Source organism: Emydura macquarii, unplaced genomic scaffold (assembly GCF_026122565.2).
Source record: "Emydura macquarii macquarii isolate MOO-44397 ecotype Brisbane River unplaced genomic scaffold, CSIRO-AGI_Emac_v2 contig_212, whole genome shotgun sequence".
Classification (NCBI taxonomy): domain Eukaryota; kingdom Metazoa; phylum Chordata; order Testudines; family Chelidae; genus Emydura; species Emydura macquarii.
The window spans coordinates 8,337,494-8,356,381 of NW_027130349.1; the positions used below are offsets into that span (position 1 = coordinate 8,337,494).

Sequence of the window (18,888 nt, forward strand, 5' to 3'; positions counted from 1 at the left end):
GTGCACAAGGATGCTCTGAGAATCCTCCATGCATATCTCCAGGAAGCTTTCATGCAGGTACCCTGCAATCCTTTGGAGAAGGTTTCTTGGGAGGGCAGCCTTATTTCTTCCACCACGATAAGACATTTTCCTCCACCACTCTGTTATTAATTGTGCAGGCATCATTGTGGAACACAGCATAGCAGCATAAGGGCCAGGCCTGTAGCCAGATGCTTGCAGCAAATTCTCCCTTTCCCCCTGTGTGACCCGCAGCAGTCTGATATCACTCATGGTTACTTAGGGAAAATGGCACACATTTACAGTCGGCGACCAAGAAAGCTTTTTAAAGTGTGTGTTATTGCATAGTCAGGGATAGTTTCTTGGTTCAGCACACCACAAGTCCCTAAGCAGAACATTGTTGCTATGTCCCCTGGGCATCCGCAAATAGGTTCCCATTTTTTTACTCCAAAGATGGTTAACCCATACCCACCCCTCATCCTTTCTTCCACCTGTTAAAAGCCTGATCAATTGGAAGTCCGACATCCATGCTGTTCTAGAGAGCATGGACCTGTGCAACATGGGCCCCAGCGATTTCACTAACACAGATTCACTTGCCCCTTGCTTACCATGGCTGGAACGGTGCTCTGACCCCTGCAAAGGTCAGGCAATGAAATGCGGTTGTAGCCTTCCCTTGGGAATGTTCAGGAGACTTATTTTTACATTGTATCATTGTTTTTCATCCATGGGATGAGTTAACAATGGGTACCTTGTGCTTTGCGTCCCTCACAGTGGACAATGTGGCCTTCAACACACCACCGTCTCATACTCCTACAGAGCGCCTGTCACAGATAAGAAAGCGAAAAAACAACAACCCGGGATGACATGTTTAATGAGCTAATGAACGCCTTCACGGCTGCTGACCGAGAGCTAAGAGCGTGTAGGATTTAATTATCTGACAAACTGAACAAAGACATGGAAAACAGAAAGGTAGCACAGGACTATGAGGTTCAACACAAGAAGAGATGCTGCATATAATGTGGAATCAGTCAAACACGTTGAGGCGTCTGGCTGAGCTTCAGGAAGCTCAGCAGCAAGAGAGACTCCCTCTGCAGCCCTTGCAAAACTCTGAGCTAACTCAATCTTTCCTAGCTCCCACCCCAAAGCGGTCCAGGAGGACGTTGAGCAGGGTGCAGTACGTGCTGCACTCCTCGCTGGTTGAGGTGAGCAGAAAGAGGCGACGGCCTCTTTAAGGAGTGGAGATGTGTGATTCTTTCCTGCGTGCACAGCCAAAATGGGCTCTGTACACCTGGCCCCACAAAATGCATGCGGAAAATTCCATTCTATTCCATTTCCCCATGTGAAGGATCACTAATAATCACTGCTTTCCAATTCATTGCTCTTTATTTATTTATTAATAAAAAGGGAATAAAAGGAGGGGGAAGGAGAGAGAATGGATTGGCGGGAGAAGGTTGTGGGGGAAAACATTCTGCTGCACTTTTCATTATTGTTTGTTGATAAGAAGGGAATAAAGGGAGAGGGAAGGAGGGAGGGACTGGAATGGTGTGGGAGGAGGGAAATGGCTCGGTGGGGGATGGGTGAGGGATGCAAAGTGAAAGCACAGCACAGATAAGCAACACACATTACTGTTGTGTCTCATTACAAAAGTGGTTTTGCAATGCTTCGCTGAGGCGCAGCACTCCACGGTTGGCTCTCAGAGTTGCAGTGGCATCTGGCTGCTCAAAATTTGCGGCCAGCCTATCTGCCTCCACAACCCAACCCAAGGGGAACTTCTCCCCCTTTGTCTCACAGACATTATGGAGCACACAGCAGGCAGAAATAACTATTGGGATACTTTTTTCACCGAGATCTAATCCAGTGAGCAGACTTCGCCAGCACGCTTTTATATGTCCAAATGCACATTCCACCACCATTCTGCACTTGCTGAGCCTATTATTAAAATGCTCCTTCTTACTATCCAAGGGAGCAAGGTGTAGGCAGGATCATTCAAGATCACTATTGGTATTTTAACATCACCAATATTTATTTTATGATCAGGGAAGAAAGTGCCTGCCTGCATCTTTTGAACAGACCTGAGTTCCTAAAGATGAGTGTGTCATGCACCTTTCCAGACGACCCCACACTGAGGTCAGTGAAGCGTCCCATGATCCACAAGGGCCTGCAACACCATTGAGAAGTATCCCTTTCGGTTTATGTACTCTGTGGCAAGGTGGTCCGGGGCTAAGATAGGGATGTGTGTGCCATCTATTGCCCTGCCACAGTTTGGGAACCCCATTGTGGAAAAGCCTTCCATTATGTCAGCCATGTTTCCCAAAGTCACAACCATTCTTAGCAGAAGTCTACTAAGGGCCCGGCATACTTGAATCACAGCTGCTCCCACAGTGGATTTATTGACTCTAAATTGATTCCCAACTGACCAGTAGCAGTCTGGCATTCCTGCTTCCACAGAGTGATGGCCACTCTCTTCTCCACTGTCAGAGCTGGTCTCAAGATTCGTGCGTTTCAGGGCTGAGAAGAGCTCTCCGCAAATGTTCAAAAGAGAGGCCTTTCATATTCGAAAGTTCTGCACCACTGCTCATCATCCCAAACCTTCATAACGATGTGATCCCACCAGTCACTGCTTGTTTCCCAGGACCAGAACCGGAGCTCCACCGACTGCAGATGGTGCATGACAGCTTGCAGCAAACGGGAACTGTTTCGTTCTATGGCTTGTAGCAAGGTGGCCTCTGTAACATCGCAGTTTTCAGGGCTGCGGCTCCCGTCTCACCCCTGAAAATACTGTAGAATAAGTCGTGAGGTGTTTGTGATGATCACAATAATAGTGCAGAGCTGAGCAGGCTCCATTCCTCTCAGGCAATGGCATGTGTGCGGCAGACTGAACGGTTTGAAAAAATGGCGCGAAAAGGAGATTGTTTGTTTTGGATGAGGGCAAAAGGGGGGGGGGAGTACATTGCATCATGGGAGGATGACAACCTTCCCAAAAAGCCTCTGCGGCTAGTTGCACTGTGGGATAGCGACCCATGGTGCACAGCTTTGCTTGTTGATCCAAGCACAGCTAGTGGGGACGCAATTCCCTGATGCAATGAGCATGGTATGATTATGCTCCTCCAACTTCTAAAATTCAGTGGGTGAAAGTTGATTTAAAAAAACATACCCTATGTCTACACTTAAACTGCTACAGCGGTATAGCTGCAGCTGTGCCCCTGTAGTGCTTCAATGCAGAAACTCATTACAACGATGGGAGGGGTTCTCCCCTTGCTGTAGGTAATCCACCTTCCCGAGAGACGGTAGCTAGGTTGATGGAAGAATTAGTTCGTCACTAGTGCTTCTTTTCTTCTGACTTAGCACTATCTACACCAGGAGTTAGGTCAGTTTAACTATGTTGCTCAAGGTTGTGGATTTTTCACACCCCTAAGCAACATGGCTGGGTTGACCTAACTTTTTAGCATAGACCTGGCCAAAGAAATACAAGTTAATTGAAATGAAAATGCCGGTAGATGGAAGGCACTGCTTTTTGCCCAGAGTATACATGTACAAACTGCCTCAGCTAATGTTTGTTTATTCCCCAAAGTAACTTCTGTCTTCCATCCATTTCTAAAATGTTCTATTGTTACAAAATACTATCTGCATCCAAAACCTCTCTGCTTATGTCAATTAAAATACCATGCTGCATGTATGACTGCACTACAGTAACACAAATAAATAATAACAACAATAACAGTAATAATAATACAGGAGAGTTTCTATGGCTAACCTGCAAAGTTCACAGTGTCTTTGCACAGACAGAGCATTCACAACTAGTTAAGTCTTTCTGGAAAAAAAAGTTCTCGTAAATTGCTGACCATTAGGGTAAGGATCTAAAAACATGAACTCATGGACTTGCCTCTTCCCCTGCTTTTAGATTCAGTGCTTTCCTGCTGGTTTGTGCCCCGCAGGTATAAGGTGTAATAATTACAACTTCGGAGAACAACAACAGATATTTGGCCTAAGGTGCAGAAAACCATGAAACCGTAGACTGGATAAACTAGTAGGGGCACAATATGGTATCTGTTTTGAACAGCAACAGCAGGGTCACTTGTTAGCATTGATCTCTGTGCTGCTTCTTTGTGTTCCTTTTGAGAAACATGTTTACATTTCTACTGAGAACAATTTTTTCTTTTTTTGCAAAAGGTTCCAAAGCATCTTACAGATGGCAAATCACAAAGGCACTTTTAGTCATTTTAACTGACTTCATGACCTGATATAGTCATTTAACTGACTATAAGTCCTGTTGTGTTTTGTATTGTGCTTGTCTGCCAAGGTTGTGGTGATGCTAACTAAACAAAACAAGTTAGGGAAAAGGCTAGCTGAGTCAATATCATTGATATGCATGTCTTGTAATGACAGGATCCTGAACCATATATCTTCAAGATTCATTCAAACAGAGTTAATAGACTAACAGAGCTATCAAGTTATGGAATCTTTTGTTTGTAATGATCTTTCTCTCCCTTTCAGGTAATAATTTGCTTTCAGCTCTCAATGGGAATTCAACTCCTCTATTGTTGTTCTATGTCATTATGATCTTTTAGAATTATTCAATGAAACTTTTTCTACTGCAGAGAACATGTGGGGACAGACAACTGCAGATCAATCAATATGAATTATTGACCTTAGCTAGAGTACAGATTGGAGATGCCTCACCTAAAGATCTAAGATTTGAGAAGTTTGACTTACAAAAAACTACAATGCAAAACAGTAAAATCCCAATAATTTGCTGTCACAATAATTTTTGTGTTAAAGTGACACAAGCAGGAACCCATGTAAGTTTGTGTTAATATTAATACAAGAGCAAGTAAATTAGAGCCTAAGTGAAAAAGGCAGCACAGGAAAAATTGGGCTCCACAAACTAACAAAAGCCAGAGTAAAAAGAGAGCTCTCTTTCTTTTTTTCTCATAGCAGTTAAAGTGATTGTAGAAGTCTTGTTCTATTTTTCTGGAAACATTTTACTTTGTAAATTTAGCCTCTTTAGATTATGTTATTGTTCTATTTTAGTAGGTTAAACCCCCACAAACCAAAACTAGGATACTATTCCTCAGTGTGAAAGAATCTCAGTATACATAACGGATAAAAATCAAATTTACTACAGAACAGAACTGTAGCTGGGGGAAGAGGGCATCCCTGAGTAAATCCCTGTCTTGGAAGGAGCCAGAAAGGTGGGGAGACACTTATGTGGGTGCTTAACCCTGTTTGCTCCATGACAGTATTCTTGGTCTATGAACTATGGTTATTTCACTGACTGCAAGTCTCTTTCAAATAAACCATACAGGCATACATCTGGTGAACCAATTATAGTTATCAACTTAGAATGTGAATGAAAGGTGTGGCAAGGGCATACCATAGGTCTAAGATGGGGATGGGAGGGGATGCCAAGGGAGACTAAATCGAGCTGGAGGGGACAATGTGGGGGTAGCAGAGACAAGGAATTACCCCAGAGTTGTGGGACAGACACCCAGAAGGCACTGCAGTTGAACCAGTTTAGAACTGTACTAGCAAGGATGTAGGACAAATCTTAAACCGATTCAGAATGGCTAGCATGGGCTCACTGAATGGCTTGTGTTTCAATTGGTTTGATACAAGTAGTCGAAGTAAAACCAATTCAAATGTCTAGTGTAGTCAAGGCCTTAGAGGTGTTCCCCCCAGGTCAAGATGGAGTCACAGATGAATGGAAAGATCAGGAGAGGAGAAGAGAAAATGAAGGACCACAAAATAAGTCTCCATGAACCTGATCCAGACTACAAAAATGAAGACAGCAGTTTTGAAATTTCCCCTTAAATGAGTAGAGTCATCTGAGGACTGGGATGATGTGGTTAGTAATGATGGAGGGAAAAGGGTAAGTAACTGCAATAAATTCATAAGGAGATGAGTGGGGGTGAGTAACTGCAACCATTTCGTAAGATTATACATGGTGTTTGTACACGTGAAGAGGTGGACAAGGCATCTATACTTGAGAGAAATCGTAGAGTTGGAGCTTGGAAGCCAATATGAAAGAGTTATGATAATCAAGGGGAAAGATGATACAGAGTTGGATAAAAAGCGTAACATATTTGGACCCAAGGCATCTTTGTATATGGACAATGTTGTAAAGAGAATGATGGGCAAATTTATAAACACAGGTAGTGTGGGAAGAGGAAAAGATCTGGGAATAAAAGATGCTTTCAAGGTCATGTACAGTGAATGGAGGTGAATGGAAGTCTGAGGCCTGGTCTACACTTAAAAATTAGATCAACCTAGCTATGTCCCGCATGGCTGTGAAAAAATTCCTGTCCCAACCGAATAGTTAAGTCTACCTAACCCCTGGTGTAGACACTGCTAGGTCAACGGAAGATTGTCTCTTAGAGAGATGGATTTACTACATTCATAGAAAAACCCCTTCAGTTGATGTAGGAAGCATCAACACTATGGTGCTGCAGCTGTGTCACTGTAGTGCAGACACTACATGAGGAGGAAGATAGAAGAGATAGAGCAGTGTCTGTTGAAGATGCTCCCCTGGTGTAAAAGAAGCACTTCTGTTTTTTGAGCCATTTAGATAAAGAAACTGAGACAAAGCTTCCTGTTCACTTGTTCCAGACACAGAAGACAAAGAGGAAGGAGACATTAAGGAAATAAAAACACATGGAGAGGTGAGTTTCATCAGCATGAGAGTGGTGGTGAAATTGAGGGTAGAGATAAGATGACCAAGCAGGACAAAGTAGACAGAATGAAAGAGAGGGATGAGCAGTTATGCACCTTGTAGAATGCCAAGGAGAGAGGACTCGGTGTAGAGGGAGGCTATTTTTGTTGTTTCATGACACACGTTGATTTGGCTGGTGCACAGAGAAAAACGATCAGATTCTTTTAGAGTCAGCCTTCTGTGTATTTTATTGTTCAGTGCCCTGGCAGATGATTCCTGTAACAGGTTTATTTCTTCGTCACCTATGCATCTGAAATGGGTTCTTTGTGTTTCTTCAGATGCTGCGGTTTGGAGCCAGGAAGAATGCACTCCATTTACAAGTCTATTCCTTTAACAGATAGTCATTAAAATGTCCTCTGCTGTGTTAACAAAATGTATAAGAGTGCCAAATTGTGATGATAAGCCCTTTGTGCCTTGAGTGCACTCATTTTCTGACTATTAGGTTGCTGTCCTTTATCAGCCAGTTCACTTCTGGAAGTACATGATGGATTACTATTTGCCATTCCACTCAAAACAGCCGGCAGCCTCAACTTTATCAGCAAGGAATCCCAAAACACAGCTGTCGTTAGGTAATGCAGAAATAATACTATCTCAGTATAGACCTTGACAGGCAAATCCTATCTCTTGATTTTGCTCACTAGAACAATAAAAACAATAACAGAAAGAATACTGTGTAAGTAAGATATTTGCTATCAGTGGTTGGCTTATTTTGGACATTAATTTCTTTTGTGCCTGGAGAGGAGTTAAATAGGCTGTCATCACCTATTTAAATGTGCTAATTTATTTAACACTGGAAAAGTGGTGGTGGTGGGCTGGGTGCTCATGATGCATATGTAAAGGAATGTTTTCCAGAAAAGATGTGTTAATAGTTAATGAGGAACTTACTTAGCAACAGCATAACAAAGTCGCTACAGTTCACATTCCCCTGAAGTCCCTTTAACCTTTTAGAACCACAACAGAAATGTTCAGGTTGAAGATAATGACATTTTGGTCTATTTACTAACAGTGTAAACAGTACATGATTTGGTTATCCTCTTAGGAAATGCACACTTGTCAAATATAGAAAATTACTACTAAATAGACTTCTGATCCACTTGCTGCTGCTGTCAGTGGGCCAAATCCTGCAGACTGTAGGAAGAGGGCAGAGGGCCCCAGTTGAAAGTGGTTCATATTTGCTGTGTGTGGGTTCCCTGTAGCAGGGTGACCAGATGTCCCGATTGTATAGGGACAGTCCTGATATTCGGGGCTTTGTCTTTAGCACAGGGGGACTCTTCTCCCACTGCCTGGCATGAAGCAGTGCTTCACAGTGGCTCTCTTTATGTTACTGCACAGTAGCTTTTGGGCAGTATGGCCACAATTACACCAGCCAAAACTCCCCATCTTGGCAGCCATAGCAGTAGGGCAGCTCTGCTCTGCTGGCGATCCATGTCCCGAGAGGAAAGAGAAAATTCTTCCCCTCCCATATAAAAAATCTATTAAGTCAAGCTTTGAGCAGGAGTCAGGATTTTCCCTATGTGTCTGATTGGTCATAGATTAAATATACAAGGCAAAAGTCCCTTTGGCAGAGAGTGCCTAGACAGAGATGGTCCCCTGAAGTGTGCTCTAGGCAGGATGGGGTAAAAAGCATAAATGCCAGGGGTGGTTTTCTTTATTTTTATTTCAAGCACTTCTTTAATAAACAACTATAGAAGAGATTCACATTTTATAAACTAACTATTTACTTTAGTTGTTGCAAAACAATGGGTTAAAAAAATCTCACTCAAGGATAACCTACTCAAACTTTTATGGATCTCTAAAATATATAATGTTTTTTATTTAACTTTCCTACTGTTTCTAAAAAATCAGCTCCTGAAAAATACGAGACACAACATTGAATCATACTCCACTTTTCAGCACAGCTACCCAACAACAGCCAGTCCAGAAGGGAGATTTTATCACGATTGAAAGCACACATGCACTTCAGCTCCATCCTCTGCTTAAACTATCTGTTAGAAAGACAAGGTGGGTGAGGTAATATCTTTTATTGGACCAACTGATGTGACAGACAGAAATTGGTCCAATAAAAGATATAACTTCACCTTGTCTCTCCAATAGCCTGGGACCGACATGGCTACAACAACACTGCATATTACCTATCTGTTGTCCTCTTGTGAACAAGTAGTGGGATGCAATATACAAGAAGCCAGTTTTGGGACTGTACTCATGTACTCACAAATGTAAAAATGGTGGGTTTAGTTCCAGTCTACCAGCCTCAATACTAGCACTGTATTGTCACTGTATTAGTCAACAGAGCAATAATACACTATTATTTTTACAGTATTATTTTTAAAGTGGCTTACAAATATTAATTTATAATTAATCCTCACAATAGAAACAAGAAATATTACTATCCATCTTTTACAGACAGGGAAACTGAGGCAGACAGACTGATTTGTCATAATCTACCCGGGAATCAACGTCAAATCCAAGATTAGCATTCAGGAGAGCCTAATTCCCAGTCTTGTGTTCAGACCATTAGACCACAAGTCTGTGCTCGACTATGGTTCACCTATTATTTCGGCCATTACAGTGTTTTACTGAGAGAGATAATAATGGCAGGAATTATCTTCCAGGGCAGGATTCATATGATTTTAAGTGAGTTTGTTTTGTTTGTTTATTCTTTTAGAAAAGCATTTGAAAATGTTTTTATGCCTTTTAAGTTATGACATTCCAAATTAACATGAAGCACTTTCAATGTAATTGTAAAACAGGAATATAATGAATTGTGGAAACATACACATGCTTTACCTTCAAGTACCTTCTGTTCATATCAATTTTTAAAATACTAAATGTGATAAAAATATCGAAAGGATGCTGTTTGCATGCTAGCCTCTTGGATATTTAGTCTCAGTGGTGTGTTTTGCTTTGAGATATTTTTGTTAAAGCACCCAACAGGCACATAATATTGTACATGTGCAGTTAGAAGATCAAATGAATGTTTACTCACCACTTCTCCTCCTCTACTTGAACACCTATGGATTGGAACTTACTGGTTGCTTTATTTTCACCTGGTTTGGTGGATTCTTCAGCGCCATCAACCTGAAGAAATAACCAGATATAAATAGAATGTATTTTAATAAAGATATTAGTGCAACTAAATCTCTTTATTACTGTCTTAATTACCAAGGATTTACACACATGGCTGGTACCATAAATACCTTCATCTACTCAGATAGTTTGTGTGTCAAGTGCTATGCACATTTATGATGTTATTCAAATAATAGTATTTTGTGTTAATTTATAAAGTGTTTTTACTAAGGCAATGATGGACTCCCAAAATGTAGATGGAGTTTATCCAGTATATTATAGATGCTTATTATTCTACACCACATTACAATTAACGTGATTATGTATGTGAAGTGATATTAAAGTTATATTTTTTAAGGAATTTGCTTTATTGAAACGTAAGGGTTCTGGAACTCTGGAACTGAATATTACAAATACAAATAATGAATTGTGGAAACATACACATGCTTTACCTTCTTAAAAGACTTAAAAGAAAATGAAGGTTACTTACTTGTAACCTGAGTTTTTTTAGATTACTCTGGACCAGTTGGCGCATAACCCAGAAGCGGGAATAGGCAGAGTCACTCGAAGAAGAAATATCAACTGCTCTTTACTGGTGGTGTTATTTTGTTACTCTCCATACTCATGCATGCAGATATTCAACATAACACATATTCAGTGATGTCGTATGACTTTTCTGATTTAGCTAGGCTTACTTTACAAAGTAAATTGAATCATAGGAGATTTTCCATCGACCCAGCAGGATTGTAAACTCTTTTGGGCATTGAACATCTTACTCTATGTGACTTCTCATGTTGAGAAGAACCCTTCTCTGGAATTAGTGCCACTGCAATCAATGGGACTACCCATGTATGACACTACTCAATGTGCATAAGGATGGCAGAATCTGGCCTTTATATTTGTAAAGTTGTAAATGTGCAGTTATATTAAGTGATTGTTAATAACAAAAAAGTGCATAACATTTTCATATGGGAAAGCAGAGTAAAGTTCAGAAGTGATCTCAAGATTCCCATTCCGAGCTCTGGTATCTGAGCACTTAAACTTTTAGATCTAGATGGAGAAAAGGGGGAAACACAATGCTAGCACATACCATAATGGATGCCCTTCCTATCAGCTATCAAATACACATGTAGTTTATAAAGCATGAAACAGAAATAAAGAGGCTCATGACTCAAATGATTCCTACTAGGAGTTGGATCATGTCATTTGTCCTTGCCCTGAAGATCTTACAATTTAAATTAGATCAACACAGGAAAAGATGACATCAAGTAAAAGATAAGGTTTAGAGTTACAAAGCCCTTTGAAGAAGCATGGTATCTAGACCTGATGTTTTGCAAGATATTTCACCATAAACCTTTCACTGGTCCAGATCTACTGCTCACCTAAATCTCAAATAATGGTAAGTTTAGAAGGAAATCCACCAGTAGCCAGAAAGAAGGAAACATTTTTGTGGTAGATCTTTTAAATTTTGTTGTTGTTAACCACAATTTTGAAGCAGTCCTGGTGTAGACAGTAGAACTTCTATTACATTTATTAGACAGAGAAAGAAAATGCAGTACATGAAAAACATGGGACTGATTCACTTGTCCTGCATTGTTTTCTAAGGGAGCATCTCAATACTGTTGCTTAAGACAGACATGTTCACTGTACACAGATGGTTATGGTTTACAAGTTCCTAACATTCCCACAGTATTTTCAATATTCTTATCATATTTTGTATAAGGAATATAATTACTTGCAATCGGTAAAAGTCAATACTTTAGGGAGAAATTTTCAAACGCACAAAAAACAACGGTCATTTGTGCCTTTGAAAATCTCCCCTTTAATGGCTACCACAATACTGTATTAAGTTCAAAGATATTTTACTTACAGCAACAGTTATTTCAAGAATGGACAAATGGGAGACCCCAAATCAAAGCTGAGACCCACTTTGAGAATATTTCAGGCTGTGACAACCTGCCAAAAAAAGTGAGGACGCCCCCCGGTTGCCATGCCACACCTATTTCTGTGCTGCTGCTGGGGGAAAACACTGCTTTCAGAGCCAGGCACCCAGCCAGAGGCTCTTTGGCCACCCAGATCTGAAGGGCTTGGGCTGTCGGCCCCATGCATTGCTGGCAGCCAGAGCCTTGGTATGCATGGGAGCTAACAGCTCGCGACTCCCCCTATAATAACCTGGAGACCCCCTGCAGAGTTCTGACCCCCCGCCCTCCCAGTTTGAAAACCTTTGCCCTAGATGTCCCTTTAAGAATCATGGCTACTGTTGTTAATTTATTCCTTCAATGTAATCCACATAGATTTTTTTGTTATTATTCCAAGAATTTTACTTTGAACTTTGTCATTTTCCCCCCATCGTCTTTGTTATAGTCTTTGTCAGCAACAAAGTTGCTCACTGAAACTTGGGACACAGGGCCTTTCCCTTACATGACTGATTAGGGGAGTAAGAAGTATTAAGGGCTGCCCGGCTTGCTCAGCCTATTGGATCTTGGTTTTCGGTCTTGTGCTGAGTCCAGGCCCTGGTCTTTGGATACTTCCTCCTTCAAGCAAGTGGGTGTGGAGGAAGTAAGGGCACAAGCTACCACCCGGCAGCCATAGCAGAGCCACAATCAATGCACTGTAAATCCTGGGCGACAAGGCACCACAGGATGTGCTGTCTATGGAAAACCTGAATGGCAGCACTTCCCTATGGCCCCTAATTGGTTCAGGTGCCTGTATTTAAGCATGGAGGGAGCTCCAGGAAGCTGTGTGGACAATAAGGCAGATTCCGGAGTTGCTGCTAAGACAGATCCTGCTTTGTTTCTGCTTCCATGCCTGCTTCTTGGTCCCTGTTCCTCATCTTGTTCCAGTCCTGTTCCAGCTCTGCTCCTGTCTTCCCTGACTCCAGGTAATCTGGTTCCAATTCCTAGATCAGACTCAGGTTTGACCCTTGACTTGGGCATTCGGCCTCTGAGTTTGGTTCCAATCCTCAGCTCCGTTTCCCAGTCCCTGACTCCTGCTTCCACTAGGCCTGACTGCCCACCACACAGTTCCTGACAGATTACACAGACCATCTCTGATCCCCTCTGTGGACGATGCCCAGTAGTGGGATGGAAAGGGTGGGCCTCCTGCTGCCTAGATCCGCAGAAGTGAGTTGTCTGTCTCCAGACCGAAGTTCATGCTCTGTGGGCTTGGGTGATGCAACTTTCGGCAGAAAACCAAGCAAATTAGTGGGCCGCTCGCAAGAGAAGAACACTACACTCCAGGCATGAATGGTGTGAACAGAGCCCTGTGGTGCCCCTAGCCAAATGCCTTGATGGAAACTGCCAAAAATTCAGGTGATTCTTAACCATTGCCATCTACTTTTTATGCTCCATCCCCAGACCTATTCCACCAACCAGGCCAAGATGGGACTGGTAATCTGTTTGTTGACTGGTGAGGCACTGGACTAGGCTTTTCCCTTGTTCAACCAAAACAGCTGAACACTGAAAAGAGGGGAGTTATGCCATTGCCTTGCCCATGTCCTGAGACAATATCCCTCAGTTCAACCCCCTGTACCCACGCAGGTTGACCTGACCCACTGGCGCTTGACTGCCAAGGAAAAGGAATGACATAAATTGTTGCACCAATGCTTCTACTGTGGTGATCCAGGGCAGACACATGCTTTGTGCTCATTGCAGTTGCCAACCAGAAGATAATTGGGAAACAAATGTGCCCAGGACCTGTAGGGGACCAGCTGTGAGTGCCACCATGAAATGATACCTTGGAATGACCCCCCATTTCCTGATGGGAACGCATCCAGGCCCACTCAGGCCCTTGCTGCATTTTCAAGTGCAGATCCAGCTACGCATTCCAGGCAAGGCCACGTGGATCCCACCACAGTCTGTGCTCATCGGTTCTGATGCAGCTGACAACCATATGGATGTGAAGACTCTCCAGGCCTTGTGAATCCCCATCCAGCAGAAGCCTACATCAGATCTCATGAAAACTACAGATGGAACACTCTTATCCTTGAAGACCGTGCACTGAGAGGTGATGCAGTTCAAAATGATTTGTTCCCCATGCTTTCCCATTGACCCTCAGAGGTCATCTGGTTGGCATGGCACAACCCCCCCATTCTCTGTCAGGAACAAAAATTCAACTTCCTCTCTGAGCATTGCCAACAGGTCTGCCTATGCGTCATAAGTGATGAATCGTTGGATTTGAGAGCACAACCCAGGTAGCATCAATCCCCCCTTTGAGTGAATCCCAGATTGTGGCAGTTGGCGAGTGGGGACAGTTTGAACCTCCCACATTTCTGATAAATATCAAGATTATGCTAACATTAAAAAAAAAAAAAAAAAAAAAAGTAGACACTTTACCTCCACACTGGAATTATAACTGCCCTACTGACCTGCACCCCAGGGTGAAGGTCCCTTATAACCGAATTTACACAATGTCTGAACTGTAACTGGCAGCCCTCCACTTGTACATCCAAGAAAACCTGGTTAAGGGGTTTATTCGCTGCTTGACATTCCCAGTCTTATTCATGAAGAAAAAGGGTGGGACATTGCACCTCTGTGTTGATTAATGTATGTTGAACCAAAACTGGTATCCCCTGCCTCCAGTCTGAGAACTACTGGATCATGTGTAATTTGTGTGGAAGTTTACCAAACTGAACCTACTGCACATCCACGTGGGGTATAAATGAAAGACCACCTTCCAGATAGACACTTTGAATACTTGGTGATGCCATTCAGACTAATTAATGCCTCTGTGAACCTTCAACCCTTTGTTAATAATGTGTTCAGAGACATTCAGGACCAGTACGTTGTAGTCTACCTTGACAATATATTTGCCTTTTCAGAAAACCATGCAGGACAGAATAGTATATGTTGATGGTTGCACATATGTTCTGCAGTTGGAGGTCCTCTAACTGTATTACTACAATACCCTAAGCAGGCCATTTTGACTGCCCCAAAACCCAAAACACTCTCCAGCCTCTTGCTTCTTTTGGTGGCCCTGAATGTGGGCTGAAGTTCTATCTTATATTCACTCTTGCCACCTGTATTCGTATACCTAGGTACCACACACTAAACTGCTTGGCACCCTTGTGACGCCAGAAACCCCATCCAGGCCCTGGGCCGCTATCACCATGGAGTTCATTGCAGAACTCCCTGAATCCAACGGCTACGTGACAGTACAAACGATCGGGCATCAACTGATCAAGATGGCAGATTTGCCTTCAGCTGAGATGACTGCTCAATTCCTAGTAGTGCATGTCATTCACCTCTATGGGCTTCCTGACTGCATCAAATCAGATCAAGGACCATAGTTCATCTTGTGCTTCAAAAGCAAGGCCCTCCAGTTACTAAATGTCCACTCCTCTGGGTATTACCTCCAGACAGCTGGCCAGATAGAGAAGGTTAATCAAGTATTAGAGCAATATCTATGATGTTTAGTTAACTATCTCTGAGATGACTGGTTTGCCTCTTGCCTCTATGCTGAATTCGCATACAATAACACGGACCACTGGGTAGAGCCCGTTTTGCCAATTATGGGTGTGATGGATAGAAAATATCCTGTGAAATCCTGAATAAACCTTATAGAATTAAGATAAACTTTACTGAATGAAGTTAAATCTTATTGAATTTGGGTTAACATCTTTGGAGTTCACTGTATTACAAATGCAAATGTTTATTATGTACTATTGTGAGATTATATGGAACTTCTTTAGTACAAAAACAAGATTAATGCAATTTCTGGCAGTTCAAAAGTCTTTTTGGAACAATATGTATGAAGTGGATTTCCTCAGGAAATGCCTTGAGATGAGTGGAATACAAATTCTCTCCCCTCTGAAGCCAATCTTTTCTCAGATATGCCCTGGGGAGAGAGAACCTTTGTGTACTAAATACCTGCTTCTGGAAACTCCAGTTCAAAGACCCCTGAACTGTATAAAAAGGAGCTGAATATATAGTGAGTGTGCCTATTTTGAGCTGAAGCTGTGATGAACAAAGAATTCCCTAGGGTGAGGTATTAAAAGAGTGCACTTGCCAGAGCCCATGTGACAGTTGGAATGGACTGTGGTAAGCTAATAAGCATTGGTGTAGGTCCTTTTATTTTTTTAATGTTTTCTCTGTAATGCTTTCTACCTTACAAATAAAGTAGGCTTGCTTAGAAAGACCTGTGTGGTATCATATCTGTATCAACTGCACTGTAATTTGTCTCTCAAGAGAAAGCACACAGGCGTCCTAGGGCAATTACACAGTGAAGACAAGATAACTATCCAGCCTGGAAATACCCAGTCAGAAGAGAGACACATCATGTCTCCATCCAAGAGAGGCAACAGCTGGGGATCTGAAAGCCAAAAGTGGATGCCCTTGCTGATACTCTGAGGGGAACTACAGGTGCAGTTGTGCTAAACCTCCAATTCCACCCCGCGCTCTTCTCCCTGAACCTGGCAGTGGCAGACTTGATTCGGCAGATTCACCACAGTCAGAAAGAGGTAAAGGGCCACCTTGCAGATGCTAAGAAGGCCTAAAATGGTATGTGAACCAGCAAAGACAGGAGGGACCGACTTTTTCAGTGGGCCAAAAGGTTTGGATATTTATCAAAAATCTTTACACAAACAGGCCATCTAGTAAACTAGACCATCAGTTCCTCAGATCTTACCGAATCTGTCAGAAAATCAATCTTACTTTCAAGCTCTGCTTACCTAGGTCTCTTTACTTACAGCTTGTCTTTCCTATTTCCTTCCTAAAGTCATACATGGAAAACCCAATCCCCAAAGTCCATGCCCTATTGGACTCCAGAATGAAATTGGGCAGGTTGTGGTACCTCACAGAATGGGAAAGCTATAGTCCCAAAGAGCAGACCTGGGAACCTGCTAGGAAGGTCCACGACCCTGAACGTGTAAAGTTTTCTTAGGGAATACCCAGATAAGCCTGGCTCAGCGATGATGACCCAGGGACACCCCCAAAGGGGGGATGACAGAGATCTGGTGAGCTAAAACCTGGGTCCGCAGGGCTCTGGGTGACTGATGCTTCCACGCTGCCACCTGGCAGCCATGGCAGAGCCATGATCAATGTGCTTTAAACCCTGGGAGACGAGGTACCACTGGAAGAACCGCTCACGGAGGACCCAATTGGCAGCAACACCCCCATGACTGCTGATTGGTCCATGTGCACTATCTGAGCATGGAGGGAGTTCTAGGAAGCTGTCCGTGCATCAAGGCAGATCCCTGACCTGCTGCTAAGACAGACCCTGCCTCGTTCCTGTTTCCATGTCTTGTTCCTGGTCCCCATTTCCTCTCTTTTGTTCCAGCTCTGTCCCAGCCTTTCTCCTGTGTCAGATCCAGCTCTGCTCCTGCCTTCCCTGACTCCAAGTACCCCAGTTCTGACTCTTGGCTCTAACTCCTGGCTGTGACTCAGGTTTGACGCTTGGCTTGGGCATTTGGCCTGTTACTCTGGTTTGACCCTTTGCACTGGCATCTGCTCTGGTTCTGATCCTTCTCCGACCTCTAGGACTGGCTGTCCACACTCTGGTTCCTCATACTGAGCACCGTAGCTCTGCTAATCTAACCCCCCTATGTAGATGCAGCTAGGCTGATGCAAGAATTCTTCCATCCACGCTGCTTGGGGAGGTGATTTATTTACATCGATGGAAAAAACCCTTCTGTCAGAAGCGACTATGCTATGGTGCTAGTGGCATAGCTACAATTCTGAAGGTGTGCCACTGTAGCACCTGTGGTGTAGACATGGCTTCAGTTACAATTCAATCCAGCTACACACCACCCGCAGCCTAAACTACAACTACACACCACAGGCAACCTAAAGTCTCAGCCTCGCTCAGAGTAATTAGATAAACCTAATAAGACCAAGGTAATGGAAATCTGTGTGAAACCATTCATGTGCAAACATCCTCTTTATCTTTAAGAAAAGACTAACCCCTTTTTCCTCGGGGACAGGGGTTAGTCAGTTTGAGGAGCACTGCCCTATTTGCTTGGAATTCATTTTCTCTGCAAAAACCAGAACTGAGCCTTAGTTGATGTGAACCCAGGCTGTCTTGTTCTAACAGCATGAATAAGCAATTATGAGCACATCATGCTTCTACAGTCATTATTTTAGGGATGCATGAGAGAGATTAATAAAAAAGTTAGATCAAATCTAAAATGGACAGATATAGCTTATTTACTCTTTTCTTTTCCCTAAGCTTCAACTGAGAGCGGTTGGATTAGTTTTCCTGTTTCACTCGACTAGAGGTAATAAAGTCTAATTTATTTTAAACAAGGGCGAATCAGAGGGATCTTATCTTGTGCTCTTGTGGCTGAGATAACAGCTAAGTAGAACAATGCTGCCTCATTCAAGTGAGGAGCAGTTGTGCATGAATAAGCAGTGATAATTCAGTTAAGCAGGCTGAAAATATTTTTCTGATGATAGCGTAGTGTAAATCATTGTTTTACACATTCTCTTTCAATGATTTCATTCATGCTGTTCTGACCCCTGCTGTGATATGATTCAAAGGTTTGTGCTCGTGTGTGTAATTTAACAGAACTGAATAATAAGTAGCAAGAAGACTCAATAAATCCTTGCATTTGATATATTTAAGATTAATTAGGAAAACATGACCAGCAACACAGAGACTGAAATCTCTACAGTCACCTGACAGAAATGGGTAATTAATCAAAAAAGGGATTCAAAAGAGGAAAAAATGGACCATTCCATAACTAACGTAGAAACCCACACCAACAAAAAACAGGCACTTATCTGCTACTCAAAAACCTCTACTTACCTGTATTCCAATGGATAAACATCTGTTTTTCTTGAAGTGATCCTTCTTTCTGTCTTCCACAGCAACACTGGCAATGGTGGTGGTTGTGGTGACTGTTGCAGTATTGTTGTCTACATGCTGACTTGCAGGGCCATGGATCTGTGCATTAGCAGCCTCAATAGCAGCAGTTAGGGCCTTCATACTGTCCAAGCTTTCTGTAGAGTTACTAAGTCCAGACTGACTGATGATCTCGCCTCTTTGTCCCTGCCCATCCATGTATGCATCTTGGGCAGACTCTGTGCTGCTCTGGGCTGTGATGGAAATAAAAGGTTTCGTGGTGGTTCTTGGTGGAACAGGAGGTGGTGTCTTCTTATATGTGGTAATGCAGGATGACA

The 18,888-nt window shown here is 42.7% G+C and overlaps 1 protein-coding gene across 2 annotated transcripts in view; it reads right to left on the reverse strand.

The window, feature by feature from the left end:
• Positions 1-18,888, reverse strand: part of DLGAP1 (DLG associated protein 1) — a 571,137-nt gene that overhangs the window by 24,095 nt on the left and 528,154 nt on the right. For both annotated transcript variants that reach the window (XM_067547338.1, XM_067547348.1), the window contains exons 11-12: positions 18,515-18,888; positions 9,693-9,784 (exon numbers count right to left, since the gene is read on the reverse strand). In XM_067547338.1, coding sequence (XP_067403439.1) covers positions 9,693-9,784; positions 18,515-18,888 — 466 coding nt within the window. The remainder of the gene's footprint in view (positions 1-9,692; positions 9,785-18,514) is intronic.